This window comes from Juglans microcarpa x Juglans regia, chromosome 1S (assembly GCF_004785595.1).
Source record: "Juglans microcarpa x Juglans regia isolate MS1-56 chromosome 1S, Jm3101_v1.0, whole genome shotgun sequence".
Taxonomy (NCBI): Eukaryota; Viridiplantae; Streptophyta; class Magnoliopsida; order Fagales; family Juglandaceae; genus Juglans; species Juglans microcarpa x Juglans regia.
In genome coordinates, this window is record NC_054595.1 from 4,856,022 (window position 1) to 4,878,859 (window position 22,838).

At 36.6% G+C, this 22,838-nt stretch overlaps 1 protein-coding gene across 3 annotated transcripts; it reads right to left on the reverse strand.

Moving 5' to 3' along the window:
- Positions 1-748: 748 nt before the first annotated feature.
- On the reverse strand, positions 749-19,937 carry LOC121246176 (AT-rich interactive domain-containing protein 1). Of its 3 annotated transcripts, none has more exons than XM_041144223.1 (3): positions 19,807-19,937; positions 18,182-19,314; positions 749-2,088 (listed from the first exon to the last, which is right to left on the reverse strand). In XM_041144223.1, the coding sequence occupies exons 2-3, from the start codon at positions 19,304-19,306 to the stop codon at positions 1,213-1,215; spliced, it is 2,001 nt and encodes a 666-aa protein (XP_041000157.1). In that variant the 5' UTR covers positions 19,307-19,314; positions 19,807-19,937; the 3' UTR covers positions 749-1,212. The 3 variants fall into 3 exon arrangements, with proteins under 3 accessions (XP_041000157.1, XP_041000156.1, XP_041000155.1); XM_041144222.1 differs by having other exon boundaries at positions 18,182-19,339; positions 19,807-19,927; XM_041144221.1 differs by lacking the exon at positions 19,807-19,937 and adding an exon at positions 19,494-19,793.
- Positions 19,938-22,838: the final 2,901 nt, after the last annotated feature.

Genomic DNA, 22,838 nt, shown 5'->3' on the forward strand with positions numbered 1-22,838 from the left:
GAATTTATTTTGAAGCACACATCTACAAATCTTGAGTGCAAAATAGTTCTTTTGCTTGAAAGTCAGTGTGCAAAATACACCCTTCATTTTATTGACATGACAACACTTGATTAATACGAGATTTTAATTTTAAATTTCTCTAACATAAACAAATCAAGTCTTGCAATATTAATAAAATAGAAGGTGTGATTTACACAGACTTCCAAATAGAATTCTTCTATATCATGTCCCCCAACTTTATGTCCCCTCTTAACTTTTTATATTTACTCAATTTCTTATCATTCTCAGGCCTCTTCTTTCTCCCTTCTATTCTAGTGGACTTTAGCTTCGTTTGAGTAGTAAAAATATTTCATCTCATATCATTTTATCATTATAACTTTTTCAAATCTCAAAATAATAATAATATTAAAAAATAATATTCTAATAATATTTTATTCAATTTTTAACTTTCATCTACAATCATCTCATCATCCAAACGAGACCTTAATCGGCCTTTGATGAGCTTTAACACTTTCACCCATTTATAATCTTGATGTTTGTTGAGATATAAGAATTATCTTTCCTTAAGATTATAAGAATATTCTTGCATTTTAGACTTTCTGTGACAAATTTTAATTGATCGTCGTGTAATTATTTCTGCACATTACACGGGTCGACGACTAGTATTGTAGATGACTGCCTAAAAGAAAAGAAGGAAAGAAAAACCGGAAGTACAAACAGGTAGGTGATAGATTAACCTACTGAAAGTCTGAAACCAAAATGAAATTGCAAGAGAAGAAAATACCCTTTGTAGAAAGTAACAGCAGGTGCATTTACTCTGAGGGATGAGAGACTACAGTCTGGATTCCAGCACACCAAGTTTCTAACCTTTTCCCCTATATCCCCAAGGCTTCTGTTTAAGCCTAGTAAAAAAGACTGCTGAAAAAAGATATAGAAGTATACAAGGTACCTGTAGTTTTTGTCAGTAATCATGATGAATACACAAAAAAAATATCTCAAAAAGTATATGTCCTTAACTATTCTTCAAAATTTCTCCTCAATATGACTTTTTTAACCCTTCAAATTCACTTCTAGAAGGTAATGATGATTCTGCATTGATACACCAGGCAAAAGAACATTGAAAACCTCCACAGGAGAACAAAAACTGCCATACACATTCTCACTGAAGCACTTGATTGCTTAAAAGTATATTGTGTTGGCAGCTTATCAGAGTTATCTAAGATTTGTATGTGGCTTCTTTGGGGAATAAAATATGGAGCTCGGTGACTTCTCGGCTTCCTGCCCTGTACCATTAGTCACTAATACAGATTCTAATTCATCTTCATCACTGTCAATGCTATTTGGGGTAAACCTATTCTGGTATCCTCTGCGCTCCATAAGAAAGACATTGAAGTAATAACTCACCAAATCTTCCCTGCTCTTGGTAGGAAAAAACTTTTGATCCCAGAAGAACGTCTGAAGAGATGCAGGATTTGACTTCAGTATAGCCTTAAATTTCTGTTCTTCTTCCTTTGTCCAAGAAAGTTTGACTTCCTCCCCCATCTTATCAAATTTCCATTGATAAAAAGCTGAGCCCAGTTCCCGTTTCACTCTCAATTTTTTCTCACCACTGTGAAACTTGATACATTCAATAGAACCAGGCACTTCACAGCCACATGAATCTTGTCTTCCTTTACCAATAGGATCCCTTTCAACGAGATATCTCTGCTCCACTTTTTCCAATGGCCAAACCCGGGTCCCCAACCACTTAGAGTCACTTTCAGAAGTCATACCAGTCCATTCCTGCACTTCAGCTTTTGAACGTGGCCTCCAAGAGATGCCCTTTGGGACATATTTGTCAAGTGCTGAGTTTTCTGTGAATAAATCAGTATTTCCAAGCAACTGATTGTCGACTTTATCTTCCATAACTTCAGCACAAGGACTTTTGTCCGAGCCACTTTGAGTGGCTGAGAGTGATTCAGAACAAGCTTGTGCCTGAGACGTTGTTTTCTCAGAATTGAGCTTCTTGCCATGTCTTAATCTCTCTCTAAAATTGTAACTTGAGCCAAGTTGATCATCATACAAGCATGGATGCATCTTCTGAGCTTTCTACAATGTAAACACATGAGACAGTCACATTTTGCTGCAAATTTGAACAACATATGAATGAGATAAAGGCATTTTTTTTATTGGCACTGGGTGTACAAGAATAGTGTCCCGACTAATCTCGGGGGTGCATAGGCTCTCCTCGGCAAGGAATTTTCCGCAAGTGCACTTCAAGTAATTCAAGGGAAAAATCCTCTAGTCCGATGGCCCTTAAAGATTGTTTACACCCAAGAGAATTTGAACCTTAGAACTCGGAGGAGGATACCCCCAAGCCCAAGACCCTTACCACTTGAGCCAACTCCTATGGGTTTGAATGAGATAAAGGCACTTGCATTGAAAAGTTGGAAGTATTAACATATTGGGACAAAGCTTAGGCAGAAAGCTTGAACAACGGATAAACATGTATACACAGGTAGCCATCATCCCTAAAAGTTTAGGGTATATCCTCATTTTAGTGAACTCGAAAATCGGTGATGATGGAACATTTATAGAGGAAGTGGCATTAGAAATCCTGAACTCATTGTTTGTTGAGGTACATTTATTACATACACCCACCAAGTATTGCCAAGTGCTCAGCAAGATATATTGTGATATCCCATTCTGATAAGTGATAAGTGTGGGTAGTGTATGAGATCCCACATTGCTTGGAAATGAGAAGTTTTTGCTCTTTATAATGTTCCAATAGAGCTCTAATTGTATTAATGACTAATTATTTTGATATATAGGTCATGTGGCCCTATTAGGGCGTTACAAATAATATCAAGGTCTACCCAACCAAAAATGTGGAACTTGAGCCATACCACCTATAAAGAATTGGCCCGAGAAGGATGTTGAGAATATAAGAGAGTAGATTGTGATACCCTATTCTGATAAGTGATAAGGATAAATGGTGTATAGAATCCCACATTGCTTGGGAAAGAGAAGTTTTTGTTCATTATAATGTTCCAACAGAATTCCAATTATATCATTGACTAATCATTTTAGAGTATAAGTCGTATAGCTTGAGCCTTCTATTGGAGCATTACGTATATAAGGAAAATAACACAATGCAAGGCTTCAGATAATCTTTGAAAGATGAAAGCCATAAACATGATATTGCATATCCTCTCATAAGAAATGGCACTGAGGTATCAATTACTAAGGGAACCTTTTGTAATAATGCAAAACTATTTTGGCATGTTAGGCATGCATATCGAACTCAATTACTAAAAGCCACTCAAATGTGAAAAGGAGAAGGGAGAAATCCAACATTGACATGATCAGAGTGCAATCCAACCTATTAGGACAAAACACAAGGCATGCCTAACTACCCCATTTCAATAGCTTTTTCCAAAGCAATTCAGATTCACTAAAGATTAAGAAGGCCTCATTTGATTACATAGATGAGATGAGATAAAAGTTAAAAGTTGAATAAAATATAATTAGAATATAATTTTTTAATATAATTTTTATTTTGAGACTTGAAAAAATTAAATTGTTTATTATATTTTGTGTGGAAATTTGGGGAATTTGTAACGATTATATGACATATAATCTCATCTCATCTACCGAACCAAACAAGGCCTAAGAAAAAGAAACGGCGTTCGCAATCTTCCATTACTTATTTGGTTTGCACATATATAAAACAACGCATCGAGAACAAAAAAAAAAAGTTGTACTTTCAGAGCTCCCAAAAGTTCAGAATGGGCCAAGCAAAGAGCCAATGGCTAGAAAAAAAATCAGGTTCAAACAAGAAAGGTCAATTATAAATTGTCAAAATGTGTTGCACCATTAAAGCCAATAACACCATAACATGAAATGACAATAATAGTGTAGTAATGGATGAACAAGTCATAAAAATTACACCCACAACCACACCTATTGTGGGGCATAGTCATTGACCCAATGTTGGAGAAAGTGCGAGGTGCTCTCAAGTGCAAATGGTGTCTAGAGCAGCCTAGGCCTAAAGCGCAAATATACGCATCTAGGATATTTAATAGCCATACTCAAATTAAACGACATGGTTGAATCCAAATACGTCAAAACCAAAAAAGCTCATGAATTGTAGGTATTGACTTCTTTTCTAGCATAAGCAATCAAATATCAATCCATCTAGAAAGCTAACATGGACTATTATATCTAGTTCAAAGCATATACATCACATATAAAAACATGTGGCACCATAGAATGTAAATGATCTTATAAATCAACTAAATACTTGAGAATTTTATCTTATCTTACATCATTTTCTGGGCCTTCAACTGACATTTTATATTTTTCAAAAAAACAATCACATTCAAGTGGCATGAGAGGATTCCCTCGCCAATGAAAGTTACGAGTCATAATGCAGCAAACCAAGGTCACGATCAAAATCGTTTGACCAATGATGTTCCCATTGATGGACGTTTCCACAGGAAAGTGATGTGCCAAGCTCAAGGGAGGTTCTGTGGCCATAGAGGGTGATGAACATTGGCCAACAAGCCAATTTTTTTGTGCCTTTGATGACATGCCCTATAGGTCATCAACTCCACCAACCATGTGAAGGACTTTGCAGCAATGAAATCAACGACAACTGTAGTTGGAGATGGGCAGCCAAATGGTGTGGTGTGGAGGTGTGTAAGAGTGTTTTGAGAAGGGAGAGAGGGGTATAAGGATAGGCCACTTTTAGTCTTAAAGAGAGCATAATAATTGACTTTGGCTTCCAAGAGGAGAAAAATATTTATGACATTTGGTTTTGAAGAAAACACTATCTTTAACAGCAGTTGCATGGCATGGGGTCCAATCAACCCCTTTTCCATTAGTGAAATGGAATGATAGAACTTGATCAAAAAAGTTGGATATTCTTAGGCCTAGCTTAGATATCGAGATGAGATTAGATGAAAAATTTATAAATAGTAGTTTTGAAAAATGAGAGAAAAAAAGTAGAATTAAAATATTATTTTTTAATATTATTTTTGTTTCTGGATTTAAAAAAATTGAATTGCTTTTTGTGTTTTATTTGAAAGATTGGAAAAATTGTAATGATTAGATGAAAAAATCAAATATTTAAAATTGAAAAATATTTGTGTTTCAGTAATGTTTGAATGTTGAGATAACAATTTTTTTTTTTTATATAAAAGATAAATATTATTGATATGAATGAATAGGCATAGCCTGTGTACACATGAAGTATACAAAAGAACACCTAAGTACATTCTAAGAATGATAAATTAAAGACAAAAAGTCATGAACATTGTTTCCATTTAACACAATGGCTGAAAACCAAAGCAGTAAGGTGTGAATAAAAAGATTCCTCAATTCCATCATTGTGTGCTCCTTATCTTCAAAACATTGAGCATTCCTTTCCAACCAAATACACCACATGATTGCAGAACAGGATCATCTTCCACACTGCTGCCACTTGAGAACAACCTTGCATTTTCCTCAAACAAATCCGTCACCCTCAAAGGCATGACCCAAGCAACATCGACCATTTGAAAAATCTCGTCCCACAACACCCTTGTTAGCTCACAATGCAATAAGAGATGGTCCACAAATGCTCCATTCTTTTTGCACATATAGCACCACTCAATCATTACACATCCCCTCTTTCTCAAATTATCTGTAGTCAAAATCTACCCAAGAGTTACATTCCATACAAAAAAAGCTACTTGAGAAGGCACACGAGACCTCCAAATTTTCTTCCAAGGGAAATGAGCAAAATTGTTACCAAAATTTTAAAGTACTCCTTAACAGTACATTTCTTATGATTATTGGACCTTCACTTCAATCTATCTCAGTGTGCAATAGGGGTCCCCATGGAGTATATTAGTCTAAAAAAATCTGCTACAATGGATAATTCCCAATCATGAAGATCTCTATTAAAAAGAATGTTCCACCGGTGAGAACCATGAGAAAATATTCGCGTATCCGCCACTGAAGCCTCCCTATTAATTGCAATGCGATAGAGAGCTGGAAAGGCCCTATCCAGCGCGTGTTGTCCACACCACACATCCCGCCAAAAACTGATTTTGTTGCCCTCACCAACTACAAAGCATGGTCATCCCCCCCTAATAAACTTCCATAAGCCCACACCATACACCCCTTCACCTCGTTAGAGCACCAACCCCCCAAGCAACTCTATATCTAGCGTTAATAACCTCCTTCCTCAATGACCCCCTCCAAGTGATATAGCTATCAAAGTTTTGAATACCGTACCAGACGCCGTACCGGTCAAGACACTATAAAGAAATATTTCGATACCGATACCGTTTCGTATACCGTTTTGAGATAGTCGATATATGAATAAATTATATATATAAATATATATAAATTATATTAAAAAATAATAGTCTATATACGAATAAATTGTATATAAATACATATATATAAATTATTTTTTATAAGTGTACCGTTTACATTGTATATAAATACAATGACGCATATAAATACATAGATGCATACAATGTAGATGTATAAAAAAAACCAGCAGGTATATCGTTTACTATAACCGAAAACCGAATGGTGAAAATACAATGACGCATCCAAGAGATCCACCTATCCCCAAAACCACACCTCCCTAGCAAGTAAAAAAGGAATTCTCAATTCACGTGATCATAAGCCTTTTCCATGTCAAGCTTGCAAAATGCCAAATTCTCAACATGAAAAAAACTTATAATGTGGAAATTCGCTTTCGCTTCCTGTTATTTATGAATGTTCTCAGTTGTCTCTACCTTGGACGCTAAGTCTGATTTCTTTATACTATAGCCCCAGCTATGAGAGGTTCCGGACCACGGAACATACAGCTGGAGAAAGGCATTTAATAGAGGTGCTCTATTAAATTGGGATTTCCTAAGGAGAACATCATTTCATAGAGGTTGTGGTCTCTGTTAAATTGGTATTTCCTAATGTGCCAACCCAATATAAAGAAAGTACTTAGTATCCCTCTAGCATACTAACTAGAGAACGACATCGGTTTAACTCTAAAGGGTGACCTAAAGTGTGGAGTACTTTTTTACCTAAACCTCCCTCCCACAATCAATGATCCAAGCATTCATTTGCAATAAGAACCGAGTCAAGGATTTGTCTCCCACGAATAAATGCATTCTAAGGCTTGAAAATAATATGTTCTAGCATAGGGCTTAACCGGTTGGCTAGAACCTTCACAATAATCTTGTACACGCCACTAGCCAGGCTTATAGGACGGAAGTCTTCAATGATCAAAGCCCCTTGTTTCTTGGGAATGAGAGCAATGAACGTCGCATTAAGGGATTTTTCAAACTTTTGAAAAAAATAGAATTCACTAAATACCTGCATAACATCACCTTTTACGATGTCCCAACAAGTTTGAAAGAAACCCATCGAAAAGCCATTTGGGCCCCGCGCTTTGTCCTTAGCCATACCAAAAATGAACTTATAGATCTCATCTTCCTCAAAAGGTCTCTCCAAAACACTCACACTCTGCAAATCAATTGCCTCAAAAGACAAGTCATCAAACTTTGGCCTCCAGTAGGCCGATTCTGTGAGAATGCTCTCATAATAATGCACAACATGGTTTTCTAATTCAAAGGTAGAATAGAGCACCCGAGTACCTGAATGTAGTGACTCAATAGCAAACTCTCTCCCAATTAGCCACAACTGTACCCTTCCTCAGTAACACCTCCTCCAATGTGTCTCCCAATAATTCTCTTTCCTCTAACTCTTGCAATTCCTCCAAAAGGGTAGAGTTATGATTGTCAATGTGACCAAAAACTTCCAAGTTCCACTTCTTTAAATCTTGCTTCAACACCTTTAGCTTACCTGCAAGAATGAAACCTAGAGTGCCAATAAACTGATACGATGACCACCAAGCACACACCATCTCTACAAATCCATCCACTGTTAACCACATATTTTCAAATTTAAAATACCGGCGGCCCCTATGAATACCCCCACAATCTAGCAAAATAGGAAAATGATCTGAGTCAACTCGAGCTAGCCGTTTCTAAGATAACTCTAGATAGTGGGCTTCCCATGAAGGAGAGACGAGGAATTTATCCAACTTCGACCAAACCCGACCATTTGACCAAGTGAACTCGCCCTCAATCAGGAGGAGATCCATAAAGTCCAGATCAAAGATGAACTCTGAAAACTCCTCCATGGTCACAAGATTCCAATAGTGCCCCGATCGCTCACTAGAGAAACAAGTAATGTTAAAATCACCCCTCATGCACCACAACACTTCCCATAAGGAGTAGAGACCCGCCAACTCCTCCCAAAGCCTTCTCCTATTCCTGTTCATGTTTGGTCCATAAGTACCAGCAAAAGCCCATTCCCACCTGCCTACAACGTTTTTGAAGCGAGTAGCTACCAAGAAATCTCCAATACACTCTTCAACGGCCTCAACTACTCTTTTATCCCACATTAATAGCACTCCACTTGAGGCTCTCAAAGAGGCCAAGTAAGACCAACCCACATACGAACATCCCCATAAACTCCGCATAATTCTTCTATCGAACACCCGCATCTTTGTTTCTTGGAGACACACCACATCTACCTTCCACATCTGCATTAACGATTTAATACGGAGGCGTTTATTGCGATCATTAAGCCCCCACACATTCCAAGATAAAATCTTAGACTTCATGGAAACATAGAATGCCCCTCCCTTCCTTCGCATCATAATTGATAGAACAAGTGAGTCGTTTAAGTTCCCTAACTTGTTTTGTGGCTGACTTCAAACAACCATCTTCTATCGCTACGAGAAGGGCTTTAAATTGTTCTTCATAGCCATCATAAGAGACCCCGATAATAGATTGTAGCTCCTCCACCTTCTTGAAAACTCAATCTGAAGAACAATCCCCATTGATAGGATTGGGAGGGATTGTACACAAAGGTGTTAAAACAACCTCCTCCCCACCAAAACAACTCCCATTATCATAAAGGGCCAATTGTAAATTCGAAACTGAATCTGAGACAAGCTAACTCAGATCTATCATTGGATACCACGACAGGGTTGGGAAGCCTCATTTTTTAGTGGGGTGCAACCCACCTGAGTGTTCCCGTCACTTCCACCCCTCTCTAGCGTCTTCTCCAAGGTTGGAATGTCAATCAAGTTGTGTGGAACTCTCTCCGGCGTTGTTGACGGCACAGATGAGCCAACAGGGCCTCCGGCCACCTCATACGACCATTTATGTGCAATCACCGACGTCAAACTGTTGTTCCCATCATGTCGCTTGCTCTTCTCTGTTTCTCGGGGCTCTGCCGATGTACATTCCAGCAGCCCAGATGTCGACGATGGAGTTTCAACTCTTGATGGCCGACATCTCCAAATTGTCCCCACGACCTGCTGCTTGACAGGCTGGGCCTATTAAGCACGCAGAAGGCCTGTTAGGCCTGCAAGTTAAGCCGTTGGGCATTCACGGGCCCATCAACAGAAGGCCCTTTCCCTTTAGAACTAATCCCTTCTACCTGATCCAAGCCCAACTCCCTCCACCCCCCCTCCTCAATGCTGCGTTTAACTATCTCCATATTACTCTGCAGAGTAGAAATTTGAGCCTGTATTTCTGACGAGACGAACGATGCTTTCCTTGTTGAGGCCAGCACGTTCCCTGCCATCCTCCCCACTCCTCTGCACCCCAACCAAACCAACATCCCTCCCACGAATGTCAAAGCTAGAACCCAGTCTAACAGTACCTCGAGCAATGTCCAGAAAGCTCGATTTCTGTAAAGCTACCAGCATGTCGTTGACGCTGGAGTGTTGAGGCAGCACTGTCGTCGATGCTGGCAATGCCGATCCAACAACATGCCCTACTTTACTAGCCTCCCTCAAAACCTCCGCCAACCTCCTCCATCCCGCTCTCTCTCGATCCTCAGGAATAAAAATACACTTCCAACAACCCCCCTGTTTATATTCCGCCAAGGCCATGAATGCTCCTTGAGGATTGGAACATCTTTGAGCTATAAAGCCCATATCTCCTTCCTGATGAGTTGTGCAGAACGCTCTTTTCCCCAACTTCAAGCAATCATCCAGTGCCTTGATGAACCAACTTGTTGCAATTGATCCCAAGTATAGTTTTTTTACAAACTTCCAACCATGTTCAGTGATAAGCACCCCATAACCATCTCTCGCCCCACAAAAGACTTAAATTCAGTGTTAACAACATTCAGAGCTACCATTTTACCATCCATGCACTCACAGATCACTCAGTCAATCTCCCACAGACATCAACACAGTTCAAACTAACAAACAGAGGAAAAATGTACGGAGAGAAAAAAATTTCTCTCCTCGAATTCAAATCCTAAGTTTGTTGAGATAAGATGAGATGAGATCAAACGAACCCTTAAGGTCGACACAAAATAGAAAAACAAGAATGCCTATATTGGGTAAACAACAAGTAATGAACAACATAACTTAGCTATTCAAGTTTAAATATGCTGGAGAAGGTTATATTTGGGACAAAGACTGTGTTCATCAAGGGGCGTCAAACTTTAGGTTTAGTTTTTAGTGCAATGGACTAGAGTCGTAGGAGTAAGCAAGGTAAGAAAGTATTGATGATCTTCTACTTCACTTTGATATGGCTAAAGATCTTTGGCCATTGATATTTCATTCCCCAAGGATCAAGTGGATCATGACCCAATGGGCGGTGGACTGGATGGGTTATTCGCTAAGTTAATAGCCATAGCAATCTAGGGGTTTGAAGGGTGTCTCTTTTGAGTTTAATGTGGTGCATTTGGCAAGAGTCAAAAACTGTGAGAACACTACTAGAAATTGGCCTCATTTGATTACATAGATTAAATGAGAAATATGTGAATAATAATGAGATAGTTTGTGAATAAAAATGAAATAGTTTGAATTAAGATGTTTGAATAGTAAAGGAGAGTTATAAACCAAGAAATGTGGAATGAATTGGTGCCAAAAAAAAATTCTTTTTGTTGCTGGAGGGCTAAAAGAAAAGTTTTATCAGTAGATGAGACTATTATGAAGTTGGGTATTCCGATGGTGTCCAGATGTTGTTGCTGTGAAGTGCCCAAGATAGAAACATTAGATCCTGTTTTTTGTGAGGGGAAAGGGTAGAAAAAAATCTGAGATCATTGTGCCATAATTTGCGAGATTCGGTTGGCAAGGGTGCTGTGACTTGGGCTGGCATGATGGCATTATGGTGGAGGCATGCAACGGTTTCTTGGCAGGTTGGTTGGACCCGGGGTGTGTTGCCTATTATTATTTCTTGGGCTATTTGAAGGGCTAGATGTGCTTCTCGAATGGAGGGGACTAATTTTGATTGGAAAGGAATTGTAATAGTAAAAATGAACTTCAAAGATATTTCCAATGGGTTGAGAAAATTTAAAATGAGGGGAGCCAATGATTTTCTAGTTTTACAAGAATTGAATTGTGCTATGGTCCCAATTCGTCGAAAGGTACCGAGATAAATAGCTTGGAACCACCGGATAAAGGTTGGATTAAACTTAATGTTGATTGTGGATCTTGTGGAAATCCAGGGAGGTCCGGTGGTGGGGGACTACTTCGAGATTCAAGAGGGAAGGTGATAGTGGATTTTGCACATTTTTATGGGCATGCGACGAACACGAGTGTCGTGCTCTCCTTGATGGTCTTCGTTTGTGTCAATCTCTTGGATTGAGAGATTTATTAGTGGAATTTGATTCAAGTGTGGTGATGGGTTGGCTAGCTTCCAGGATATGCTAAAATTGGTTTCTTTGAGATTTTTGGGAGGAGATTAAAACATTAGTAGCTTTGCTTAAAATTCGTTTTCGACATAATTTTAGAGAAGCCAACATGGCTGCTGATTTTTTGGCTAAAGAGGGAGCAAAAGGTAGATCTTTTCATTTTACAGGTGAAGATTTGGTGCATGGAAGGCTACGGGGAATAGTTCGTTTAGATTGATTGGGTATTCCTTATATTCGTTATTAGATGAATTGTTGTAATCATGGTTTCCTCCACTTTAGTAAGGTTTTAATAATAAGAGGCTTGACCTCAAATTTTTTTATAAAAAAAAGAAAAGAAAAAAAAAAAAAAAGCTGTTTTATAGAGTTTTGAGAAATGAAAGAAAAAAGTTGAATAAGGGTTGATATGGTTTCATAAACCTTTAAAATCATATCATCTCATCTCAGCATCCAAACACTATTTAAATACAAACATTTTTTATTTTCAAATTTTCAAATTTTTAATTAATCATTACCTAATCATTACAACTTTTCCAAACTTTCAAACAAAACACAAAACAATTCAATTTTTCAAATTTTAAAACAAAAATTATATTAAAAAATTATATTCTAACTTTCTTTTAACTTTATAATTTTTTTTATTCAACTTTTTCTCTCCTTTTCCAAAACTCCATAAAAACCTTAAATCAAATAATTTCACTATTATTCACAAATTATCTCACTACTATTGACAGATTTTTCATCTCATGTTATATGTGTAATCAAATAAGACCTAAAAATATTATAAAATTAAAATATTGTTAGAATATAATTTATTATTATTACTTTTGTTTCGAGATTTGAAAAAATTAAATTATTTTTTGTATTTTGTTTGGAAGTTTGGAAAATTTATAATAATTAGATGAAAAAGTTAAAAATTTGAATTCTTTTTCTTTTTCATTTTTTTTCTATGTCAGGAAACCTCTCCAAGGCAAAAAAATTGAAATTGAAAAATGTTTGTGTTTGAATAATATTTGGATGTTGAGATGATATGGAATGAGAAGAGTTGAGACCATCTGTGAAACCAAACAGGGCCTAAGAGCCATTATGCGCAGCTCACTTTTCTGTTTGGATGGCAGCGCACAATAGCTTCTGGTCCCCTAGTTTTCTATACTTAGTGCAATTATGTTGTTGTTCTTCACCCCTCTAGCTAGGTATATCCTATTCTAAACTTTCAGCATAACCGTGTAATTGGGTTGGCATCCATCTGTGCCTTGAATAAAATTAAGGGTGTGTTACATTGCTACATCTTTTATTAACAAAATTTCCTCCAATCATCGCCACATGTGGACATGGTTCTTTGTATCAAACCATAAAAATATTATATATCATGTCCGATTGTTCAAATTTGTTTTTCTCTTCTCTAATAGTGTTCCATCCAAATCATATTTTTTTCACAAAATGAACAAAATTGATATACCAAATAGTACGACTTTACTTTGATAAAACAGCAAGAAACAATTAAAATCAACAATAAAATTATGTGATCATACAGATAGAACTATAATAAAGCCGTGTATGAATATTCAAGCTGTGTTCATTTTATTTTTTTTGAAGATTAATCCAGCTTGAGCTTATCGGCAAGCTACATATTTTGTTCAAGTTCATCTTTATTTTTCGAACAAGTTCAATCTTGTACACAAGCTATTTAATTAAACTAATAGTTTTTGCATAAAATAATTTTTCTTTATTAAAACTATGCATTTTCATAATTTCATAAGTAATCACATAACTGCTGTTAAGTTAAATGTTAAACCACATGGACTTTTTTTCTGCGAAATAGCCTATACCGAGTTTTGCTCGTTCAATAAATTAACCCAAACTTTTGCTCAACCTTGGCTCATTTAACAAATCAACCAAACTCAAGTTAAGTTTATAAGATAATACGAGTCAAGCTCGAGCATACCACGAAGGGTCAATTTATTTGTAACCCTAACCATACACAATAAAAATAGCTTAGAAAAAAGTCAACAATAATAAAGATCAACCAAACAAGTAGTTACCAATGAATACAAAGGCTATCCAAAGGAACAAAGTTCTTTTTAATTAATATTGTTCAATTCTTATACACGTAAAAAAAAAAAAAAATACTCTTCCTTTTTTCCCGGTAAAAGGTAGTTTACATTTGGTCATTGAGTGGGATTATCAAGAGTGCAAGAAAGCACAAAATGAAATCAAGCAAATTTAGGGGATGTCAATTTAATAAAACCATGCCTATTTCATTCGTATGAATAAAAGAAGTGCTTTAAGCTCACTTGTGTGACCAAATTATGTAAACAAATATTCTTAAGTATTTAGGTAATATTGAACATCATTTACATAACATGGTGCTACGTGTTGTCATATTTGATGTATATGCTTTAAACCCAATACGATAGTCCAAGTTGGTTTTCTAGATGGGTCGACAATTGATTGCTTATGTTAGGGGTGAATAGGAACCGGCCGAACCGACCGTCGCCGGCGGGGACCAGTTGTTAGAATCAGGAATCGGCCGAAACCGATGGAAAACCGGTTGGCTGACGGTAGAAAATGAGTAGAACCAACGTTTCGGTCCCAGTTCGAACCAAGTTTGAACTGTCGAACCGACCAATATAATATATATGTTTTTTTATATATTTTTGGAAAAAAAATTGAAGGAAATGACACGTTGTTTCTGGGTTAGGGTTAAGGATCGCATTTGAAACGGCTTTCTTCTTCTTCAGACTTTTGTCGTTTCACACTTTCACATTTGATCTCCCTCTCCTCTCAGACTCTTTCCTCTCTCAGCCTCTCAGAAATCCATCCCGACAAATCCCCATGCCCCACGGCAGCTGTGTCACAGCCAACGCCTCTCAGCCCTCTCTACTCTCGCAGACTCCCAATTCTCCCGTCTTCGTCTCTTACTCTCATCTCTTTCCCTCTCCCCGCGTCTGACTTCATGCAACACCGGTTCCTGAATCCCCACTGTGAGTGTTCTTTGTATTTTATCACTATATTTTTGTTATTTGTTAATTTTTTACAGCCTCTTCACTGTATTTTATCATGCATTTTTGTTATTTTTTTTTCATTCTAATTTACAATTTATCATATTTCACTATGTATAGACATTGTAATTTACAATTTATCATTTTGTTTAAATTATTTATTTGTGTATGCATAGACATTATTTATTCTTTTAAGTATTTTGGCCCAATTTGGATTGAATGAAGCACTACTGAGGGGATTACTATCAATGTCATTTGTGGTTAATCGATAATGACAAATGATATCTGATCAAAAAATTAGTATCAGGTCCAGCTTAATCAGTATGATCTCTTAGAACTTTTAGGATATTTTTGAAGTATTTTGGCCCAATTTGGATTGAATGAAACACAGGGGGACTAATGTCATTTGTGGTTAATCAATTAATCACTATGGTTAATCCGAGAGCTATTCCCGAATCCCCACTATGAGTGTTCTTAATACGTTCAATTTAATATTTATTTTAGCATTTGCATGAAAAAAATTATTATTGTTAATTTATGATATTCTAATTGTGTTGTAAAAATAGTTTGACATAAATTGAGAAAAGATGAGTGAACTATACCTAGATTAGAATCTTAGACTTGTAATGTTTGTCATGTTGAAAACTAGCTGCTGTGCAATTATAATTTGTGTTATGCACTATGTAAATGTACATGTAACATTTATATCTTGTTTTATAAATTAGATGGATTCTTCGTCGACTCCAATTAATGTTTGATTCAAATGAACCGACCTTTAATTTGGGAGATGATTTGAGGGAGACCCAAACATCAAAACCTCCTAGTGCCCCTACTAGTAGTACTTATCCATTACCTAAGAAACTGAACATTTTACGATGGTGGAGGTTGTCTTGTAGATGATCTGAAGGCTAAATTTAATTATTGTGGCAAGGCGTATGTTTGCCACTCAAAGAGGAACAGAACTTCAACAATGCAAAATCATTTGCCTTCATGTCCTAAAAATTCTCATAAACATGGGTCTTTGGATAGGTACCAAAAAATATTGACAGGTGAGGCAACACCTAAAGAGGGGCTGGAGAGAGTGATGGTAGTACATTAAGCTAGGTTTGCGTAGTGAAAATACCTGAGAAGTGTTGATAATATTTGTGAATAGTAGTGAAAAAATAATGAAAAAGTAATAATAAAATATTAAATAGTAGTAAAAAGTAGGTGAAAAATAATAATAAAATAAAGAATAATAGTGAGTGTTTTGAGAGTACTTGAGGTACTCTTGGTTGCCAAACAAGGAAAGAGTCTCTTGTAACCCACAAATGCAGTGAAGAAGCTATGAAGTTGGCGATTGCAGAGATGGTAATTATCGATGAGATATCATTTAAAGTTGTTGAAGGATAGGGATTAAGGAAAGTGTGTTGGTTTCTTAAGCCTTGGTTTAAATGTCATGTTGTGTCACAATTGCAAGAGATTGTATGAAATTGCATGAATTAGAAAAGAGGAAACTTAAAAAAGTGTTTAAAGATGGTGGCATGAGGATTTTGTTGACGACCGATATATGGACATAGATACAAAATTTGAATTGTGTGTCTAACAACACACTTCATTGATAATAATTGAAAATTGCAGAAAAAAAAATCATTCATTTTTGTTTAATCCCTAATCATCGAGAGGATACTATTGGGAGATATGTTGAGTCATGCTTGATTAGGGCATTGATGGAATATTTACTCTAATTGTTGATAATACAAGTTCAAATGATATTACAATTTTATATTTGAAACAGTTTTGGGCTGGAAATCTGTTGGGGGGTAAGTATATGCACGAGATGTTGTGCTCATATATTGAATCTTATTGTGAATGAGAATTTGAAAGAGTGCAATGACGCCATCACAATGGTTAAAAATGCAGTTAGATATGTGCGTTCATCACTGCAAGATTAGACAAGTTTAAGAGATGTGCAGATATTTATCAGATGGTTGTGAGGCACTTAACACATCGTTTGACTTGTTAACTTGGTGAAAAATTAATGAGCATAACTATCCTATACTCACAAGGATTGCACGAGAGTTATTGGTCATGTCTGTTTCCACGATTGCGTCCGAGTCAGCATTTAGTACAATTGAGGTACTTATTTGTACTCAAAATTAGTTAAGGTATCCGTCAACAACCATTGGTATCTGGGAGGCTATGAATAATGTGGAGAGCTTCATAATAGAATCGGGTAATATTTTCTTTGTTTTCATTGTAATTTAATTTTAGTATTTTTTATAATCTAAATTCACTAACATTTGATATTTTATTCTTATTATTAATATTTATTAATGTTTGTATATAGAGTTGGGCACACAATCAAACTTGACAACTATTGAAGATTGAAGATTGAAGCAACAAATATGAATATCACTCCCAATTTGTTGTCATTTATCTATGTTATTTTTTTTTTTATTTATTTATTTTTTTTTTTTTTGCATCGTTGATATGTTTAAGACAATTTGTTTTGATTTATTTATGTTATATTTTTTAGTTGCGTTTCACTATGTTTAAGGCAATGTCTTTTTTTGTAATATGTACTATGTAATACTAAACATCTAATAAAGTTATTTTTATTTTTTTTAATTATGTAGTAAGTAGTAAGTAATATAGTTAGTAATAGTAGAAATTTACAAATGACATTAAAATTAAGGTGAAATTGACTATTTAAAATGGGTTTTAAAAATTTAGCAAATTTGAATTTGAAATCAACTCAAAAAAAACTCAAAAAGATCTTGGATAATGAATTGAGAAAAAAAAAAAAAACCTACGTTGAATTGGGCAAGAACAAAGGCCTAAGAAGATGGGCCCAAACCAGCCAAACCGCCGGAACTGGTGAAACTAGTCGATTTCGGCCGGTTTTTAGGAATAAAAGTAATTGGTCGGTCGGTCGGTCTCGGTTTTGGACCAAAACCAAACCGACTGGTTCGGTTTTCAAACCTAGCTTATGTTAGTACAAAAGTCAATACCTCCATTTTATGAGCTTTTCTGGTCATGGAATTTTTGGTAAGTTTTGAGTTAACAGAGAAATTTAATTTGATTATGGATATCAAACAACATATATGTATGCAAGTAAAACACGAGAATTATATAAAATGCTATGTTTAAATTTTATGTAATAGATAATTACTTGATTGTCATGTTGGATAATACGCCAATAAATTGAGTTAATAGGCCAAACATATTACCATCTTGCTTTTTCAACTTTTTTTATTGTATTTTATGGATTTTTCTATAGTATACATCATTTTTTTAAAAAGGTGCACTTTACTTTGATTAGGCGCACACTTGCGCTTGTGTACCTAAGCTCTAGATGTGATTACTCTTAAGAGCACCTAGCACTTTCACCAACGCTGAATAAAACATCAATTCAGAATCATGAAAATTACAAGACTAGAATATGCTTGTATTCAACTTACTATTCATAGCACACAAGGTGTTCTAGCATATACCTGCCATTGGTCAGCACTTGAATCAACTTGTCTTTTCAGAAAGATGGCCTCCCGAGCCAACAAAACCTGCTTCCACATCTCCTCCTTCCCATGAGACTTCCACTTGGACCATTCTGGTAATGAACCAACAGCACGATCAGAAGGATTCTTTGCCACACCTGTTATCCAGCTGAGCATTCCACATAGAGACTCCCGCTTCCTCTTAACACAAAATCTGCCGGGGTCCAAGATCACTACATCATCGTCATCAATATCGCATCTCTTGCCCCCATCCTGCTCAGCTACCAAACTATTTACCTCAGTGTCACACAGGTTTCCACCATCCTGCACATTCGCAAAACTCTCACTCGAATCCAAGCACACCTGTTTCTCCTCAATGATTACATCATTCTCGTCCCCATCCAACAGTATCTCCTCTCTTTCTCCTTCATTGCATAATTTCTTACTATCACCAATTTTTCCCACCAAATCCAAACCCGACAATCCCTCAACACCAGCACACTTTTCGCCCCCATTCGACTCCACCTCCTCAGATAATAATTCCAGATGCGGATACTCCTCGTCCTCGTTCTGCTTCTCACCCGGAGCCTTTGTTAAAGAAGCTCTAAGATCAGCATGCGCCTCCATCAAAAACCCACTGAAACTTACACAGCTGTTATTCAAACCGCATTCCAAGCCCTTATTCTCGACAGCCCTCTTCGACCATCTCTCAAGGGTATCCAAATACTTTATGTAAACCAACTTCACCGGCGAAGCAAGATTCGCACCGAACAAACCAGACTCCTTAGCCACCAAATGCCACAACCCATTTTCCGAAACCGCATCGCACCCACCCTTCTCTCGCACAACCAAGAAAAGCTTAAGCAAATCCACGTGTTGCCCATCTCCAAGCATTGGAGGTAGAGGGAGAAAAGTGTTTTGGGTGCAGATCTCCTCGCCGGAACCTCGAAGAAACCCTTCGAACTCGCATCGGAGCTTGTCAGGTTCTCGTTCGCTTTCGACGCAAGCTTCCGAGGACTTATTGGACACTTTCCAAGCCGGTTCAAGGTCGACGCAGAAGCTCGGCTTGAGCTTCTTACTTGGGGATTTGTCGCAATCTACAGCCGATCCGTCATCAGCTAGCATCGACCACCCTGCCATTTATTCCGAATTCAGACCCTAAAAACCAAATCACTCTCTCTTTAATCTTAGTAGTCTTATACAATAAAATCATCCAAGCAAAAGAAAAAAAGAAAAAAAAAAAAACAGCACACATAACCAACCAAAAAAAAAAAAGATGAAAACCGCATATAATCGATAAAGGAGAACGGACGTGAAAGACGAAGAACTTTGAGCCGATGAACTACAAAAATGAACGAAAAAGGGACCCGATCATCCATCTGGGTCATGCTCGTAAATCGTGTTTTGGGCGGGAAAATATCGACTCTAGCGCTTTGAAGCTACTAGCCACTTTGGAACCCATGACCACGCACTTTCTCTCTCTTGATTGCAGATATTTGTGGGTGCGTGCGAGAGAAAGAGAGGGAGGGCTAAAATTCAAGTTTTGAACAGATACAGACCCTCTTCTTCAAAATCCCCAAAAAAAAAGGAAAATTGTCATTGGAGTAAATGGGAAAAAAACGTACCAGTACTATTTTTCTTCGAGAGAGAAAGAAAGAGAGGCTTTGAGGACTGTTGTGGGGTTTCCTATTCAGCTTTGGCCTCTCTCTTTCCCTACAAAATTACCAACAAATAAAAAAAAAAATAGGCATACGAGTGTTTTATAAAAGAAGCCACGACACCCTATTTATAAGGATATGGTTATGTTACCTTGGTTAGTAATTAACTACATGCTTGAGTTAAGGGCATATTGTTTACCCTTGTTGTGGGAAGGGTTTGGTTAACCATGGTTATTCTTGCACCAATGGGAAGGAACTAGGAAGCTCAATGGACCCCACGAGTGTCTCAAGATCAATCATAGACCATCAAATATCATTTTGTGGATTCCACTCTTGAATCAACCCGGAGATTTATATGGTTGATCAATCAGGTTTGGATGATTAAGAATTGAAAATATAAAAGAATTATTTGCAAGTTTTATAACAACATTAATCCAGGACTTCAAAAACTAGATTCACGTTTAAAATTGGTCTAAAATCAGTTTGAATCAGTCTGAATCAATCAATTGAAATGATTCAGATCGATTCAGTGAATGATTTAAAAATACACTAAAAGTTATTCGATTTCTTACCGATTAATGTTGAGTCGGCTAAATTGGTCTGAACTGAACCATTATTTCGAGCCTTGCATTATATGCATTCATTATATGTAAGGCCCAGGCCCAAACAGCCTCAGGTATAAACTCCAAAAAAACGACGTTGCTTCTACTGGTAAGTTTCTCTTTGAATTTCCCTTCATCCCTGATGCATTTCTTCCACCTCTCTGCAATTTACTTCCAATTATTTCTCCCCTCCACGCATGTTCAAATGGTTTCTATTTTTCTCCAAGAATTTTGCTTCACTCAATTTCTATTCTCCCGTCCATTGAACCACTTTGGTCTTATTTCCTGCAAATTCATTCTCCATCTCTCGGGTTTTCTTCCTCTTTCGCACGGTGCTCATCTTCCACAGGTATCTCTCTCTCTCTCTCTCTCTCTCTCTCTCTCTCTCTCTCTCTCTCTCTCTACCATCTAACTTCAAACCCCACGGCCTTCACAGTAGACTCTCTCTCTCTCTCCATTGTAGATTTCTTGTGGGTTTGGTGCTATGCGTGTATGTGTTCGTTCTTAGAGTTCTGAGTTGCCAAACGGTAGTAAGGCTCTTCTCCTTCCCTGCTTCTTACAAACACTTCTACATTCACTTCAAGTTAATTTCCACTCTCATGAAATTTCTATAAAATGAATTTCAATTGTGCAGTTCGTGGGTTTTGGGAATTTTTCCTGCGTTTTGTGTGATTTTCGGTTGCTGCTGAGAATCTCTCACAGTGGTAAGCCCCCTCCCATTTCTCCTACGTTCACACAACACTCACTTCAGTTTTTCACTCACAAATTCACTCATCACAGATTGTAACTGCTCTCTATTTTGCTCAGCACACTGTGCACTTCCAAATTCAAGAAATCGCAAACTCAGTTCACACTGGTAAAACTCTCACTCAGTTTATATTCTTTTTCTCATTAATTAGTCATTGTGTTGTGTACGGTATTACTTAATTAATAATATTCACACTGACTCTATTGAGTTGTGGGCTTGTAATTTCTTGGTTGGATGGAAACGTGGATAGTGTGTGGTTGATGTGGTGGTTGCGTGGAATTTTTATAATCAAACACCTTGTGTTGCATTGGTCTTGAGTTTTGGTTTGGACATGCAGTGTATTAAATGGATACTCGAGGTTTGAGTAATGGCTATTTTTGTATTGTTTGGGTCTTATACCGACCATTGGAGTGGAGGTTAAACTATTTAGAAGTATTTTATTGTTGTTTTGGTTGAATTGTTGGTGGTTGTTTTGAATTATGGACTGCTAAAGTGAGGTAAATATATTAATTATTTGAGTTTGACGTTGGTTTTGGTGGATGTATAGGTCAATATTGAAATTGGTATATGATATTCTGGGTTGAAGTGTGGGCGGTCCGGGTTATTATGTGGTTGCTTGGGTTGCATTAATTTGATTAAATATGGTTTGAAATTATGGGTTTTAATTATTTAAATCGAAGTTGTGTTATTGGTCATTAACACTTAGTGTATATTATTTTTATGAATAGGTGACGAGACTAATAGAGATCGAATTCAAGGCATAGATAATATGCTGCAGGAGTCAGGTAAACGAGGTTCCTATGCTATATGTTTTGCATTCACTCATGAAATATGTGTGAAAGAGAAAAGAAATGCTTTTGATATGAATAGTGTAGACATGAGTAATATTTAATATGTTTCTGAAATGTACAAAAGAGCGAATATGATATCTATGAATTTTTGTACATATGATATTAAAATGATTTGGATCTACTTTTTATCATACGGAAATCATATGAATATGTTCAGCACGTGGTTTGATATGATATGCATATGAAAAACCTTTGGCATGACTTATCTATTTTTAGTCTGATTCTATTCTGGTTCTGATATGAAGATACTAGTTCACGTGACATGGTTGGTACCAACATGATATGATATGATATGAGTGCACCCACTTTGAAAACAAAATGGTCTTTTATGTGTTATTTCCTGTGTGCACACTCAGGACTCTAAAAATGAATAAAGGAAAGTTTCACAATATGATGCTGCATGGTTTGACCACCGAGGATAGTACAACCCTATCACGGAGGTTAGACATAGTATATGATATGATAAGATGAAAATATTCAGTTATGTTATACCAAATTATTTTTTCTAATATGAACAATTGTTTTTTTTTTAATACGAAAATATTGAGATTGTTGAAGCAAAGGTAGTTGGATGGATTACTTTGCCAAGAGTTGTAAACCGATTGGTAATATCAAGAGGTGAAGCAGGTTCATTCTTAATAAGGAGCTTATCAGGAATGGGTGGTGGAACAATTTTTTGTTTTCCATTTTTCTTGCTCATAATTGGGGGTTTGCAAGAATTTACGAGTAAGAAAATTAAGAATATAATTATTGGATCCTTTAATATATTCAATATCGAAATAAAAAATGCTTAAAATG